General features: G+C 41.8%; 1 protein-coding gene across 2 annotated transcripts in view; it reads right to left on the reverse strand.

Moving 5' to 3' along the window:
- The window catches only part of LOC126259440 (density-regulated protein homolog), a 52185-nt gene that overhangs the window by 26563 nt on the left and 8298 nt on the right, over window positions 1–17324 (reverse strand). For both annotated transcript variants that reach the window (XM_049956259.1, XM_049956266.1), the window contains exon 3: window positions 2382–2469. In XM_049956259.1, the coding sequence (XP_049812216.1) occupies window positions 2382–2469 (88 nt within the window). The remainder of the gene's footprint in view (window positions 1–2381; window positions 2470–17324) is intronic.

The raw sequence follows: 17324 nt of genomic DNA on the forward strand, positions 1-17324 counted from the left end.
TTCTAAGTCCTTTGCTGTCTGACACAAGCACAATGTCATTGGCAAATCTCAAAGTCTTTATTTCTTCTCTCTGGACTTAAATTCCTACTCTAAATTTTTCTTTTGTTTCCTTTAGAGCTTGCTCAATAGATTGAAAAACATCTGGGATAGGCTACAACCCTGTCTCACCCCCTTCTCAATCACAGCTTCCCATTCATGCCCCCTCGAGTCTCATGACTACCGTCTGGTTTCTGTACAAGTTGTAAATAGCCTTTCACACACTACATTTTATCCCTGCCAGCTTTAGAATTTGAAAGTGAGTATTCCACTCAATATTGTCAAAAGCTTTCTCTAAGTCTACAAATGTGACAAACATAGGTTTGCCTTTCCTTAACCTATCTTCTATGATAAGTCACAGTCAGTATTGCGACAGGTGAGTGTACTTACCAACAGTCAAAACAAGAACAGGGCCGATAAACAGATTTAAGAGAGGTGTGTGTGTGTGTGTGTGTGTGTGTGTGTGTGTGTGTGTGTGTGATGTTTTCAGTCTAGTTCTAGTTTTGGCTGCTAGTAAGCAGATGCATATATAATTAATATCCATTTTGAGTACACTTAAAGCTTTCATATTCCAGATTTGTCAAGAACTCAGGTAACAGAAATGAGGCACATAAAATTCAAATCAACAAAAACATAATAAACTGTAATTTGTCTTTCTGCACTATGAAATATATTTGAAAAATATCAAAGTAACAAAGATGTTGAAAAAATGCCAGAGATAACTGAAAGGATGACACACAATTCGCTATCTCTGAGACAGGAAGATCAATGAAATATTCAACTACTACAAAAAGCTTTCTTTTTTATTTTAGGATACAGGATGCTCCAGGAGGAATGGTTAACATTTTAGGAGGTAGTATACACAAATTGCAATAAAAAATGCCATATAACAATTTTATGGAGTACAGAGATATAGCTCGGTTCAATGTATTTTCGCTTCATGTGTTGGTACACTGGTTGCTATGGTCATATTTACTGAATGTCAGCAGTAGAGTGTTTATGTTCATGTTGTGCATTAGTTTACATTGAAGTATTCATTGTGATTTGTTGGCCAAGTCTACTGTACTGTAGTGTGTTAACATGTCACATGTATTTACAAATACTGAGTATGCCAATATGGTATCTGTGTATGGGTTTTGTAATGGAAATGTTGATGCTGCTTGTGGAGAATACAGTACGATTTCCTAACTGCAGACTACCAGATTCAGGAGTGTTTACTTATGTGTTTAATACACTGTGTGAGACTGGTACAATGCCCAGCAGTCACATTGCTTATGAAAGTGTAAATGAACAGACTGTGGATGAAGTAGAAGACATTATTCAGTCGGTAGAACGTAGTCCTTCAACAAGCACTCCTAGAATTTCTAGATGTATCTGTGCCCCACATACAAGAGTATGGCGAACATTACGTATGCACAGGTTCCACCCATATAATTTGCAACTCATTCAGCACCTTTAGCCAGGAGATGAGGATAGACAATTGGAATTTTGTCATTGGATACTTGAAAACTGCCAAGTAATCCCATTTTTACTCTTCACTGATGAAGCCACTTTCACTTGTGATGGCATCAATAACTCTCTTCATTCACATCAGTGGTCGAAGAAAACCCACATACTGCTGTGGAGACACATTTTCAAGAATGCTTCTCTGTAAATGTGTGTTGTGGTTTTATAGACAACCAGTTGATTGGGCCTGTTGTGTTACCGCATCGTCTTACAGAACCCCGTTATCTACACTTTCTTGAAAATGGGCTTCCAGCTTTATTGGGAGAGATTCTTTTGGCTACAAGAATGTGTATGTTCATCCAGCATGATGGGACTTCTGCACATTGTAGTCATCGGGTGACATCATCTAAACTTAACATTACCCAAAAGATGGGTCAATAGCTAAGGGCATGTTTCTTGGCCACCGAGGTCCCTGGACCTCACCCCTTTGGATTTTTGCCAGTGTGTCACAAAGAAGAATTAACAACCAGAGCCAATTTAATCATTTGGATTATGATCAGTGCAGCCCTCATAAAAGAACACGAAGATGACCTCATGAGAGCTACAGGTGGTGTTATCAAGAGATGTCAAAACTGCAATGAAGTAGTTGGCGAAATTTTTGAAAAATCAACTGAATAGCGTGATTTGCCTTTGCTTTAAGTTTGTCTGGGTTACATACTAACAGCTACATCTCTGTATTCAATAAAAATTGGACACATGTTATATGGCATTTTTAATGCAATTTGACTATATACCACTTCCTACAATATTTACTATTCTTCCTGAAACACCCTGTATTTTGTAGCTTACTTCTTTCTCAGCCATGTTAGATTTTAATGCACAAGTTATACAGAACTCACCTAACTTAAGCACTTTTTCAAATTCTGATGGCATGTTGCGCTCCAACCACTGTTTGCATTTTTCATATTCAGGATAGTATTCACAATACTGAAAAAGGAAAGACAATTAATTTACTGGGTTTGCATCCAAGCTACTGCCAAGCAATTCTAATAAATCTAAGCACAACACAATACCTGATGGGTTAGGAGGGAGTGGGGTACTGGTTTATGCATTATTTTGTATTAGAATTTCTTTTAAACACACACACACACACACACACACACACACACACACACACACACACACACACACACACACACTGCTCTGACTTCTGTCACCAAATTTTTAAGCATATACTCCTTCCTTCCCATGCGTAAAGGGCTGAAGTAATGCTGAATTTACTATGTGCTTTCAAATGTTCACTCAAGTTGTTGATTCTTCAGCTCTAAACACAACACTGCACCATTAATCGACCAAGTTGAGATACCTTGAGAGAACACAATGTACACTTGCACTGTTTCACGAAGGCAATTTAATAACACACTTGGAAGAAGTAATTCCTTTTTCTAGTCTTAGAAACATGAGGCCACAAGACAAAACTGTTCCAAAATATGAATTATCCACACAATTCTGATCAACTGTATACTTCAGAAAGATGATGAATGAAACAACAACGTCCAGTGCATACAGCATAACTTTAAATTATTTATTTTTTTATTAAGCACAAATTTACAGCATGTGTTTACCAAACTTGTAACTCTATAGAAATTACTTAAGGTGTTAATAGTTTGTTATTGTGACAGCTCCAAAAAACTTAGGGAATGGAAAAGTATCAGCCGGTCAATATACAAGACACCTTGATATAAATTCAGTTACTATGAGAATACTGAAGTTCTTTCATACATTTTTCACTGGATATATTATTTTATCACATTTTAAAGTACCCTTGTGAGTCTTGAGGATTTCTGTGTAATGTTGGAGGCCCATCAGATAACACTAGTTAAATAGGACCTGCCTACCAGAAAAATGGAATGCAAATAAAACAAAGATAAGCACAGTCTGTCAATGCTTCAATGGTTGCTGTCAAGAATAAGTGACATTAAGTACTTTTATAATTAAGTCATCTCAATTCCTGAAATTAAAAGAAATGCATTAATATTCAAATAGTTGTACTAAGATGAGAAATCAGTATAGTGTTATCAAGGTGTCTGGGAAATTATTTACAGATTTGAAATCATATTCTCCAGTGCATTGGTTGTTATACTGTTCATATTTCCATGAGCTATGCTGCATGCAATGTTGTTTAGCAGATAGCATCGCTGGCTGGCATCTTCTGGAATACTCAATCTCTGTATAAATAGCTGCACTCTTTGTCCAGGATTGCAGTTCTGTTCTGTCCGTGTGTTGGTGTCCGTAATAAATTTGCATTCAATACCATGTGTTTTACTTCACTGTTTTGGATTTTGATCCGACTCTGGCTATGATGTGCAACATTGTTTGGTGGCGACACTGGATATATCACTGTGACTCCAATGAGGTAATGTAAAATATGTCACCTGTACAAACAGGAAATGGAATAGAAACAGTACACGGTTCCTACAGTCCAAATATTGACATGACCTATGTAATCCATAACAGCAGTAAGTCAGCTGCAGTTAAAGCATCTGGAGATGCTGGTCAGGGCCCAATGAAATGGCTGAAAGGGTTCTACATAGTCATCAAACGCAACAGCTGGGATGTGTTCACAAATGTGTACTTTTACTTGGACAGCACAGCCTAGCAGTGATTGAAGAACAATGAGGAGAAGCTCAATGGCGGAGATAAACTGCACATTGAATTGAAGAAAACATTCAGCAACAATCAATAGCAAGTCTTAGGGGATAAACTGAAGCACAGGGCTCAAAGTCGTGGGATAATTGGACCTTTGACAATGTTACTTGGACCAATGCAGGTACAATCAACTCCTCCTGCCGAAGAACAATCCTTTGCATGGAGGGACAACACGCCAAATTGTTTCCATTGTGGGTGCCCTGGACATGTTATATGTTACTGCAAGACCATCATCACAACAGTTCTGTCCACACAAGTCAATTGCACAAAATTATAGTCAACCTGTGGGATGAAGCCCATTGCCGTGCCCTGCACAAGGTCACTCCTCAACGTGCCATAGCCATTTCCCATCACTGTACAGAGGTAACAACTAATCGCACAGCTGCCAAACACAGGAAAGTATCCAAAGAAACCACCTGTTGAGGTGAGGCTGACAGTCACCGAGATGTCTGAAAATCTCATTCGCGTCATCACTGACGCTCAACCTATCAGGACACTAGTCGACTCAGGGGCTTCGTTTTCTGTAATATCATATGCTTATCCCACTAACTAAAACAGGTTATGTTCTGCAATACAAATGCAGTTGTGCTCAAAATCGCTAATGGGAAATATGTACAGTCAACTGGAAATGTATACATGAAATGACAGAAAACAACAATTCACATTACGTCATTTCAACATAATGTTGTTATAACTTTATTCTTGGACAATACTTCTTGCAGGCCTCACAAGCAATCGGACTGTGCAAGGTGTAGTATGACAAGAGAATGAAACTTTCACACCTATATGAATACAGGTGAGATGAAATTATATTAATTAAATATATGTTAATGACTTTCTGTTATTTTAATCATTTTATTTGTACAAAACTATATTGTATGTTACACAGATGTTTTCATTTTCTGTTCACATTGAGAGCATGAGCGATGCAACATGCTGATGGCATTATCTTTATTGCAGCAGGCAAAGATGCTGAGTCGGGTATTGCCACAGTTTACACAACAGCCTGTGATTGCAAGAAGATCTTGCTGCTATCACTGTTGATGACTTTCATTGTTAAAAAGTAAAACAAATGAAACAATTTATGTATCTGTAATTTAACAGGTCATGTTTTAATGTTCACTGTGTAAGTCTTCAAGTATACATTCTGAAATTAGGTGCTGTATTGTATACACGAATCTTCAGCGACAACAAAATATATTGTAAATATTAAAGAAATAATGTGATTTTACACTGAATGAATTCTTTTTTAACGAACAAAACATATCTGAAGTATTGAAAAGAAAAATACGAATTATTTACAAATTGCCCAAGGAACACTATCTTTGCATTATCCAACAAAAAAGTATTCTCTAAATAGATCAGAGCTCCAGGCTGACAAAGCTATTTCAACAAGCACACTCAAGAAACATTGCTCAAGCTGGTTGTTTGCCGTTGAAGGCAATGTTATCACACCATAATCAACAAGCCGAGTTCCAGTCATCAATCTAAATGCTCAGTTAAACTGTAAAGCTTTCGTCAACTGCAAAGAACTACTTAGGCTCATAAAATAAATCTACATGCCAGTGATGATCATACACTTTTTAGGCGGTCAAGGAGAACTGTGGATTGTTAACTGTTATGAGCAGACAATGCATCCCAAAAATATGTGCACAGGGACAGCCAAACCATCCAGGAAGTGCAGCTTTATGCTATCAACAGAGAACTGTGCTTCACTACCACCACAGACAACAGGAGGAAGCTACTACCAGTCAGCCAATAATATCTGGCCTGATCAAAGAACAACGTCGGTGAGAGTTGGCAGTTCTTCACTAGTTTTCATATTTTTTCAAATCCAAACTGGAGGAAAGATGAACCAAACAGTCCATGGTAAAACTTCGCATCAGCAATAAGGATCATCCACCAATTAGCCAGTGCTCGTACATGGTGTTGCCAGCTGAACAACAGATAATCCAGGAATAAGTGAGAAGATGCTGCAAGATGACATCATTGAACCTTCAATGAATCCTTGGTCCTCTCCTGTGGTCGAAGTGAAGAAGGCTGGCATATGGCATTCCTGAGTCAATTCCCACCAACTGAACAAAATCAGAGTGTTTGAAAGAAGCAAAGTATTTTACAATTACGGACACACAGATAGGCTACTGGTAAACTAAGACTGATGAAGCTAATCTGTAAAAGACTACCTCCGTAACTCCCGACAGCCTATACGAGTTCAAAGTTACGCCATTTGGCCCATGTAACATTCCAGCCACCTTTGAGCATATGAGAAGCAACCTGCTTCGACGCCTTAAATGGACGATGTTTCTCAGTTATACTGATGAGATTGACATTTTTTCGAAGACACCTTAAAAATATCTAAGCTACCTGACAAACATGTTGAAATATGTTCAGACTGCAAGCTTCTGCCTGAATCTGAAAAATTTCCTCTTAATCACACAACAAATAAAAATCTTGGGACACTGAGTGAAAGATGATGCAGGTCTGTCCTGATTCAGAGAAAATATGATCATTCACAGATTTTTACAACTTGATACCACGTTCAGGATGTTAGAAATTTTCTCAGAATGTGCTCATACTACCTACAATTCATAAAGGACTTCTGTAACAAGGCATATTTCTTGCAAGGACTACTGCAGAGAGATGTCAAATTTTCCTGGAACAAGGCACAAGACAGAATTGTGCTAACATCTCTCCAGCCCTATCAATGTATGACAAGAATGACGAGACCGACTTCACATTGATGCTAGCAGTTACGAGGTAGGTGGTATTCTATTACAAACCTAGGAGTGTGCTAATATGTTGATAGCTTATGCTCCAAATCCAAGAAAGAGTGTCTTGCATTTGTTTGAGCCATAAATTCCGGCTACATTTATTTAGCAAACTAATCACCACTGTGACACACCACCATTCTCTGTGCTGGCTGACGAGCCTGAAGGATCCATCAGGTCGACTAACAAGATGGGCAGGGAGGCTTCAGTAATGCGACAATGCAGTAATATATAAAAATGGACACAAACACAAGTACACACAACTGCCTTTCACAAAATCCCGCTGCTGAACACAGCAGCATGGACAAAATATCAGTCATGGCTGTTGTTGCTGGACAAGGGAAAGATACAACACTACTGAAAACCATAGAAGCTTTGAAGAATGAGGAACCAACCAAAGGAGAATTTTAATTAACAAACAGGACATTGTACAGGGTGTTTCGAAAAGGATTTCACAAATTTGAAAATTCATATAAATTAATTCATAGTACCTACAGAGGTGATTGTAGTGTCAATTTGTAGGAAAATACATAAAGTTTTGTCTTATGTAGTTCGCTAGCGCCGAATTGCACCATAAGGAGCGCTTGCAGCAGTTGCATTAAAGATGGTTGCCTTCACTGGACCTGAGCGTGGTAGCTGTGTGTTTTGGTTTGAAGAACCAAAGTTGGTGACAACAGTTCAGCGTAATTTTCGTACCAAGTAAACTAAAGATCCTCCTAGCAGGCCTACAGTTTATGAATGACATAAATATTTTGTAGAAACAGGGTGCTCGGTAAGACATAGGAAATCATCAGGTCATTCAAGCACATCCGACGGTGTCGTTGAGCGAGTGATACGTTTTGTCAACAGCCTATAAAATCAACCCGGAGTGCATCTCGCAAACTGCAAATCCCACATTCGACTGTTTGGCGTGTGTTGAGAAACCGTTTGCATTTGAAACCATATAGATTGGCAATCATGCAAGACAATGTGGGAAGAAACTGACTTCCGATGGGATGTGTGCAGCATAACCAACGGAAGCCATATACTACATCTTTAGTTTAAGGTAAAAAGCTCGATGTGCTTCCCTACAAAATAACACTAAATCCAGCTCTATATCTTCTTTCAATAAATTTATATGAATTTTTAAAGTCATAAAGTCCTTTTTTGAAACACCCTCTGTAAGAAGAACTATGATCTTATGGGGCAGAAACAGTTACTTGTCATCACAGATCACCTATGACCAGTTATCCTGGAGCAGTTCCACAATGCTTCAGCATATGATCACCTAGGATTTTTTAAGACTTTATACACAATCTGAGGCAGATAACACTGGTCAGGTCTCTACAGATCTGTTAGACAGTATGTCAATCACTGTAACAAATGCCAATGACAGAAACTCATGCTACAGTTATCTCGGGGCATCTGGCACCAATGCCACCTGCAGCAGCACCATTCGACCAAACTGGAATCAAACTCTTACGGACGTTCCTGAAGTTGACAATTGGTGGATAATATTCTGCAGTGATTAAAGACATCCTTTTGAGGCACAGAGAACCCTGTGTGATGTCTGATTGTTGAAAAAGTTTTCCAGTCGAGACTAGTGTCAGAAATAATTTTAAGTTGGGACACCACAAACGGAATGACAATTGCTCACGATCACAGAAGGCTTTAATAAGACATTGGCAGATATGCTCTCTATGTATACTGATATCAAACAGAGATTAGGATACAATACTGCCTGTTGCGCTTTCTGCTTATGATCACAAGGCCAAAATGGTTGGTTGGTTGGTTTGTGGGCTTAAAGGGACCAGACTGCTACGGTCATCAGTCCCTTTTTCAAAACTTGAAACACTGCAAGAATAAAAACGAACTATGGACATGACAACAGATGACATAGGACAAGAAAGACGCAGACAGACCAGACAAAAGGAATTAAAATCGCAGAGTGTGACAGTGGTTGGCTGACCATAGAGACAATAAAGGAAAAGCCAACTACCTAGAAACACACTAAAAAATAACCCAGTCTAAAATCGTAGGCCAAAGGCCAGACTCATAACAAAAAAATTACAAACGCTCAGATTAAGTGATAAAAACCCCCTGCCCGAATAAAATGCAAAACTAAGCCTGCCATGGCAGTGTCATCTGTTAAAAGGGCAGGGAGCGTATCAGGCAGCGCAAATGTCTGCCTGAGCACAGCTAAAAGTGGACAGGCCAAGAAAATGTAGACCACCGTCAAAACCGCCCCACAGCGACAGAGAGGCAGGTCCTCACGGCTCAGTAAATATCTGTGCATCAGCTGAGTGTGGCCAATGCAGAGCCGACAAAGGACAACTGAGTCCCTGCGAATGGCTCGCATGGATGACCACCACACAGTCGTCGTCTCCTTGACAACACGCAGTTTATTAGGTGTGGTCAGATAGCGCCATTCAGCATCCCAAAGCGCGAAAACTTTGCGGCGTAAGACAGCTCACAAATAAGTCTCCGGGAGGCCAATGTCCAGAGTTGGACCACTGGTGGCCAGTTTGGCCAGGCAGTCAACATGTTCATTGCCCAGGATGCCAACATGACCAGGGGTCCAAACAAAGAACACACAGTGGCCGCAATGGGCAAGAGTATGGAGGGACTCCTGGACAGCCATCACCAGACGAGAGTGAGGGAAACACTGGTCGATAGCTTGTAAACGGCTCTGGGAGTCGCTACAGATAATGAAGGACTCACCTGAGCAGGAGCGGATATACTCTAGGGCACGAAAGATGGCGACCAGCTCAGCAGTGAAAATGCTGCAGCCAGCCAGCAATGAGCGTTGTTCGTAATGGTCCCCTAGAGTGAGAGCATAACCGACACGACAAGCAACCATTGAACCATCAGTGTAAACAACGCCAGAGCACTGATACGTGGCAAGGATGGAAAGAAATCGGCGACAGAAGGTCTCCAGAGGGACTGAGTCCTTCGGGCCCTGTGCCAATACGAGCTGAAGGCAAGGGCGGGGCACACACCACGGGGGTGTACGCAGGGGGCCCCGGAAAGGAGGTGGAAGAGGGAAAACCCCAAGCCCGGAGAGAAGCTCTCTGACGCGGACCGCGATCGTACAACCCCACCGGAGCCGACGTTCTGGGAGATGGACGGCCGACTGAAGGAACAGGAGACGATAATTAGGATGCCTGGGCAAGCTACAAACACGTCTAGCACAAGCGGCCAGTAAACGTTGGCGCCGTAACCGCAGTGGAGGGACACCTGCCTCCACAAGTATGCCGTTCACAGGGCTGGTCCGGAAAGCACCAGTGGCAAGTCGGATCCCGCTGTGAAGGATTGGGTCCAGCACCTGCAATGCAGAAGGGGATGCTGAACCATAAGCCAGGCTCCCATAATCCAGACGGGACTAGATTAACGCCTGGTACAGTCTAAAAGGGTAGATCGGTCGGCGTGCCAGCTGGTGTGGCTCAAGCATCGCAGAGCATTAAGATGCCGCCAACACATCTGTTTTAGCTGCCGAATATGTGGGAGTCAAGTCAACCGGGCATCAAAAACCACACCCAAAAACTGATGGTGGTGGTTAGTGTTTAACGTCCCGTCGACAACGAGGTCATTAGAGACGGAGCGCAAGCTCGGTTTAGGAAAGGATTGGGAAGGAAATCGGCCGTGCCCTTTCAAAGGAACCATCCCGGCATTTGCCTGAAACGATTTAGGGAAATCACGGAAAACCTAAATCAGGATGGCTGGATTGAACCGTCGTCCTCCCAAAAACTGATGTGTCTCCACCACAGCAAGAAGTTTGCTGGCAAGATAAAGCCGCGGCTCAGGGTGAACAGTGCGTCGCCGGCAGAAATGCATAAAGCAGGTCTTGGTAGCCGAAAACTGGAAGCCATGCACTATAGCCCAAGACTGCGCCTTGTGGATAGCGTCCTGCAGCTGATGTTCAGCAGCTACAATGCCAATGGAGCTATAGTAGAGGCAGAAGTCGTCAGCATACAAGGAAGCGGAACAGAGCAAAATGGTCTACTAAGCAGTTTGCAATTATGTTGGAGTCAGTACAAACTGCTCCATTCAGTGAGAGTGCAGGGACACTGACAGGGATCCGATAGCCATAGAGGCGCCTAATCTTGGCCCAAACCTGCGACGGAGAGATATAGAGGCCAATGGTGGAGACATACCGTTCCCAGCACTACTGCTTGTGTTGGCAAATAAGGCAGCGGGCCCGCATACGCAGCCGTTTAAAGGTGATGAGGTGTTCTATTGAGGGTTGTCACTTGTGACACTGGAGCGCCCGCCGGCGATCTTTAATCGCCTCAGCAATCTCAGGCGACCACCAAGGCACAGTCCTCCGCCGAGGGGACCCAGAAGAACAGGGAATGGCAGATTCTGCGGCAGTAACGATGCTGTTGGTGACGGAGTGAACCACCGCATCAATGGCGTCATTGGAAAGAGGCTCAATAGTGGCAATGCAGGAGAAGAAGTCCCAGGCAGCCTTATTCATAGCCCATCTGCTGGGGCGCCCAGAAGAGTGACGCTGTGGCAGTGACAGAAAGATCGGAAAGTGATCACTACCTCACAAGTTGTCATGCACACGCCATTGGACAGACAATAAGAGGCTAGGGCTGCAGATCGAAAGGTCAATGGCTGAGTACGTGTCATGCGCCACAGTGAAACGTGTGAAGGCACCATCATTCAAAAGTGAAAGGTCGAGCTGGGCCAATACATGCTCAATGGTGGCGCCTCGGCCTGTTGCCACTGATCCACCCCACAGAGGGTTATGGGCGTTGAAGTCAGCCAGCAACAGAAAAGGGTGCAGCAATTGGGCTAGCAGTGCAGCTAGGACATGTTGTGGGACACCACCATCTGGTGGAAGATACAGATTGCAGACAGTTACAGCCTGTGGCTTCCACACCCGAACAGCGACAGCCTCTAAAGGTGTTTGTAGAGGGACAGACTCGCTGTGAAGGGAGTGAAGGATGTAGATGCAGACGCCACCAGATACCCTTTCATAAGCTGCCTGGTTCCTATAATAACCCTGATAGCCACGGAGGGTGGGGGTTTGCATTGCTGGAAACCAAGTTTCTTGAAGAGCAATGAAGAGGAAAGGGTGAAGGCTGAGAAGTTGTCGGAGCTCAGCTAGATGGTGGAAGAAACCTCTGCAGTTCCACTGGAGGATGACATTGTCCACGGCTGAGAAAGGCGTGAAGGGACTGGGGAGGCAGATTATGCTGCTGGGTCACTTGCTGCCAGCAATTGAGCACCTGTGCAAGTGCTATCCATGGTGTCTGAGGGACCGGCAAGACCAAGGTCCTCAGCGGACGCCAGGATCTCCACCTCATCCTCAGATGCAGAGCTCGAAGGGTGCGGTGGGGTGGGTGCCACTGCAAGTTCTTTGGCCTTAGAGGTCTTTCTCTTGGACTTCTCTCGCTGAACCTTGGGTTTCACCGGCTGGGAGGGCTTCACCGATTCAGTCTCCAGGACGGAGGAGGATCACGTAAGCCCTACGACCAGCCGCTTGTGGGCACTTATGCCACTGTCGGGCGTCATCCTTCCCGCTTGTGGAAACCTGGGAAGGGAGCGACCCCTTGCGAGTGAGACTAGCCGAAGAAGTTGGACAACTCTCCGGCTTAGAAGCGGGGACAGACGTCCCCGATGGGTGGGAGGGTGTTGCTCCCGAGGTAGGTGATGCAGGAGCAACAGGGTGGGTAGAGCCCCCCCACGGGCAAGGGGGCATGTGGAGTTGTACGGCTCGTCGGTCTGACTGGAATTCTCAGAACTGATGGGGCTAGCATGGTTGTTGTAGCAGCGGTGTATGAAGATGTCATTCTCACATGATGTATTCGGTCATATTTCCTCTTAGCCTCACTATAGGTCAATCGGTCCAGGGTCTTATATTCCATGATTTTTCGCTCTTTCTGTAAGATCCTGCAGTCGAGCGAGCAAGGTGAATGATGCTCTCCACAGTTGACACAGATGGGAGGTGGGGCACGTGGAGTATTGGGATGTGATGAGCGTCCGCAATCTCGACATGTGAGGATGGAAGTACAGCGGGAAGACATATGGCCAAACTTCCAGCACTTGAAGCACTGCATTGGGAGAGGGATATAGGGCTTGACATCACAGCAGTAGACCATCACCTTGACCTTCTCCACTAATGTATCATCCTCGAAGGCCAAGATGAAGGCACCGGTAGCAAGCTGATTATCCCTAGGACCCTGATGAACGCACCGAATGAAATGCACACCTCAATGCTCTAAGTTGACAGACTGGAAAGATAAGGCATGGGAGATTTGTTTTTGTACAAGGATGGGAGGATAATTACGGTCAGTGAAGGCTTCAGTGAGATCCTCGGTATATTTTGAGAGGAGCTGCTCGTCACTGCAGATGCGATGACCACGGGTAGGCTGTATGGCAGGGACTTCTTGGTATGGAATGGGTGGCAGCTGTCAAAGTAGAGGTATTGCTAGCAGTTTGTAGGTTTGATATGGACGGAGGTACTGATGTAGCCATCTTTGATGTGGAGGTAAACATCTAGGAAGGTGGCTTGTTGGGTTGAGTAGGACCAGGTGAAGCTCTCAAAGTATACTGAGGGTCTCACTGAAGCCTTCACTGACAAACCTAGCTATCTGTTAATAAGAAAGCAATTTCGTGAACACAGTTTTCAGAATAGACGTATTCTATGCATGCGGTGATTGATTTTCTCTATTTTGCTTCTATAAATTATTTAGTACTTCCATTATTAACTTACAATATTTCATTGTTTTGTAGTAGCGCGATCATGCCTTTTAACACAATTATTTTGAAAAAGAAAGGAAAGTATATTTCACTGTCTCATTCATTCACAGTAAAATAAATAAGTTTACAGTGTTTAAAAAATACTAATGATATTTTCAGTGTGTTTCATTAATAAGAAATACAAACGAAAATTGTGCAGTTTATAAATAATCATCGACTTAAAACTTCAACCTTCAGAATGTTTTACAACTTGTTCCATTCTGCCACAGCTTAAAGTGTTATTTGAAGATGCTCTGAATAAAGTTAATTATGAAGTGCTTTTAATCAACGTCAAGTTACTCTTAACATGCTTAAAAAGTTGCCATACAAGAGAGAAAGTCAAAACGTTTCTATCTTAAGTAATGTGTAATATTTATTAGAAAAAAAGGGGGGGAGGGGGTGGAATTAACTGTGACGACATTTTGTTCTAAGGCTCAAGTCTTTATTTGATGCAGCTATAGCTGATATCCATTCAGTATCTGACACACTCCTTTGCCAAAAACGTTATTGAATTTAACTCTGTTTCAGGGAAATTTGCAACATTATTATTATTGTTAAATTTGCAACCAAAAAGTCAGTTAAGCAAATCATAGGAGAAGTTCTAACAGTAGATGGTGAACAACAAGTGACGTCCTTTAGAAAGTACAGTACAGGCAAATAAATGTGTGTGTAAAACATAGAATACTGCACAAGTACCAAGGTCCAATATTGTTCAAATTTTGGACAAATCTTTTCATTCCCTGGCTTGGACACCAACAATATTTCACAGGTTGATGTACTTTCATTGAACTTTAAAATCTGTATACTCATTCATGTTCAAAAAATGAAATTGTTTTTATATTAGTCACAGTCCACGACTTGAAAAAATAATTTTAAAAGTACAATAACAGATGATTATAAAAAATTTATGACAGCAGATTCGATTTATCAATCACCAAAAATTTCTGAATAAAGTTGGGTGTATTTTCACGGAATTTTTATACTGTTACAACAAATGGATTTTATATCTTATCCATGTCCCATCCTATAAATGTATTTTTTTATTTATTGACATAATACTGAATAACATTTCTATAATTTTATTTTAGTAAAATTATGTTTAGGCTTATGCCATTTTGTGGGCACAAAAACAATTCCTCTTTCAGTTTCAATTTTCTAATGTGAAAAATATTACAATGTCATGCAAATGTCCCATTCCACCACATGGAATGACAAGTCTAAACATCTGCTTGAAAGTGTCACACACAGGTTTAATTAAAGTTCAGATCTCCTCGTATAGCTATCAGTGAAGTTTGCAAAATACATTTGGTTTTCTTTTGTTTTAGGGTGGAAAAACAACTAAGGTCATATGCATCCATGTCAGAGCCTTAGGACACTAATACGAAAAAGGAGTTACAAACTATTACACATTAAGCCCAATCAATGGGAGGAAACAGAGCTAAGAACAAGGACTTCCTCTGGAGAAAGGTCCCCCCCCCCTGCCCCCCCCAAGGGGGGGAATTCACAAAATATATGGTACAGCAGGTAGAAACAGAGATGAGACAGCTGACAACCTTTTCCCCAGAAAACATTCTTCCACATCCTGTATTGACATACAGTGAATAGCAATGGGCTGTATTACAGTAAAAATGAAACTGAGCAGGATTAAATTAAACTAGATTTGGAACATAATGGAATAAAAGCCTTCTTCCTTTGTGTCGAATGCCAATTTATTTATTTATTTTCACTTCTCTATTGTCACTTCAGTGCAAGAAAGAAATTTGTTTTCAAAAGTATCTAACTTAGCAATCACTCCTAAATAGCATTATTCCCGTACCCATCCTAGGCTAGGTTTTTGTCAAACATTCTGAACCCTGCTATTGTTCCAACATGCAGCTAGATTAATGTAAAGAAAGAAATTGTGTCACTCCCTACATTATATAGAATGATGAGAATATACTAGAGCAAATTTCATGGCACAGAATACACACATTCAACCAGTACTGTAAACAACTATATTTCTGAACTTATATCTTATAAAGGAAAGTGAGGGAGAGATCCTTATTACGATTCAGTCAACACCAGATTGGGATGCCTCAATTAATCACCATGCATACAGTCAGAAGCAACTGTGGAAAACATGGTATGACCACATCTTATGGTAGTGTGTGTGGGATATAGCACACTGTGGCAACAGATTCCTTGCAGATGATGATAATAATTGTCATTTAACAGTTATTATGCATCACTCTTATGCCTAAAAGCAATAATATAAAGGAATACCATTCAAAATTCATTGAAGGAATGTAAGTTTTCTCATAATTGCCCCCTGTCCCCTTTTCATTTCCATACAGTAGGGTCTTTGTCTTTGGGGAGACATGTGTCCGACTGTACACCTTCCCCGAATTCCTCTTTTCTCCTTGAAGTAGATACCCACTACCTCAAAAGCTGTTATTTTTTCCTAGAAGCTGTATTGGGAGATAATCTGCCTGAAGGTAATCTACATCTGTGTACTTAATTTTATAACTTGAACTTTCCTTTTTATTACAAAGGATATTTCCTTCTCACCCCATCCAGGAAGTCTCTCTTTACCCCGTGTTCTGGGTGACTTTTCCATAATTTTCCCCATTTCCTAAATCTTGCCAGTCCTTTTCCTTCACCCCTCTTTCTTTCCCCTCAACCCTTCTATCAGAAGGAGCAAGTGGAACCACAAGCATGTCCATTTCCATATCTTTTGTGTGTTTTCTCTCCTCCCACCACATAGTGGTAGAATTTTCATCTATACATATATGTTTTCAAAGAATACACTATAAGATGTTTTGGCAGAACACAAACCACTTCACATGCATACACGCATGCTTACAAAATACTTTGACAGTGTTCATCCATGTACATCTTATGGCTATAGGCTACACACAACAATGGGTGTAACACTATTCATGTCTTTCGGTAAACTGTCAGTCAGGTAAAGCAATTTCTTTGTGATAAGCTACTAACAACCCTACAAAAACCAACGTACAAATACTCTGATGAGACAAACCATTACACCCACCTGCATAATAGTAGCAATCCTGGGTGGCACAGAACAACAAAGAGAAGTCCTTGGTAGATTTTCAGAGGTGTGTATCACTATATGCCTATGGACAGTTCAGGCAATTCCTATAAATTATTGGCCAATTGTCTCAGGGCACAGAGCTGACACCTGATAGCATGAAAGATCCATCGGGTCCAGGTAACGCAAATTTGGTACCCAACACATTAATATAAGTTCACTATCATGTCCCTCAAACCAGCGAGATTCCAGTTTTCTAATATGAATAGTTACCCTGGTGGAAGGTATTAAGCCAAAAGGGATGCAGATGGTCCACAACAATGTTCACTCAGTACACAGCTGTCATGGCATCATGTACTGCTACCACAGGTCACTCTGCAAATCACTGAAGTACACGGCAGAAGATACTCCCACTGTACCAGTTATTAGGGCAAAATCCCTTGTTAGTTCTACTTGGCACAGGTATCACACAGTTGGGCAATTTTCCAGAATGGGTCAAATTAGTGGTATGAAAGCAATCTCCTTTGTAGAATGATTGCATTTCCCCAGTGTTCTACAAAAAAAAACAAAATCTACTACCTGCTTTACCCAAAAACGAGCCTATG

This window comes from Schistocerca nitens, chromosome 1 (genome assembly GCF_023898315.1).
Source record: "Schistocerca nitens isolate TAMUIC-IGC-003100 chromosome 1, iqSchNite1.1, whole genome shotgun sequence".
In the NCBI taxonomy this organism is placed as follows: Eukaryota; Metazoa; Arthropoda; class Insecta; order Orthoptera; family Acrididae; genus Schistocerca; species Schistocerca nitens.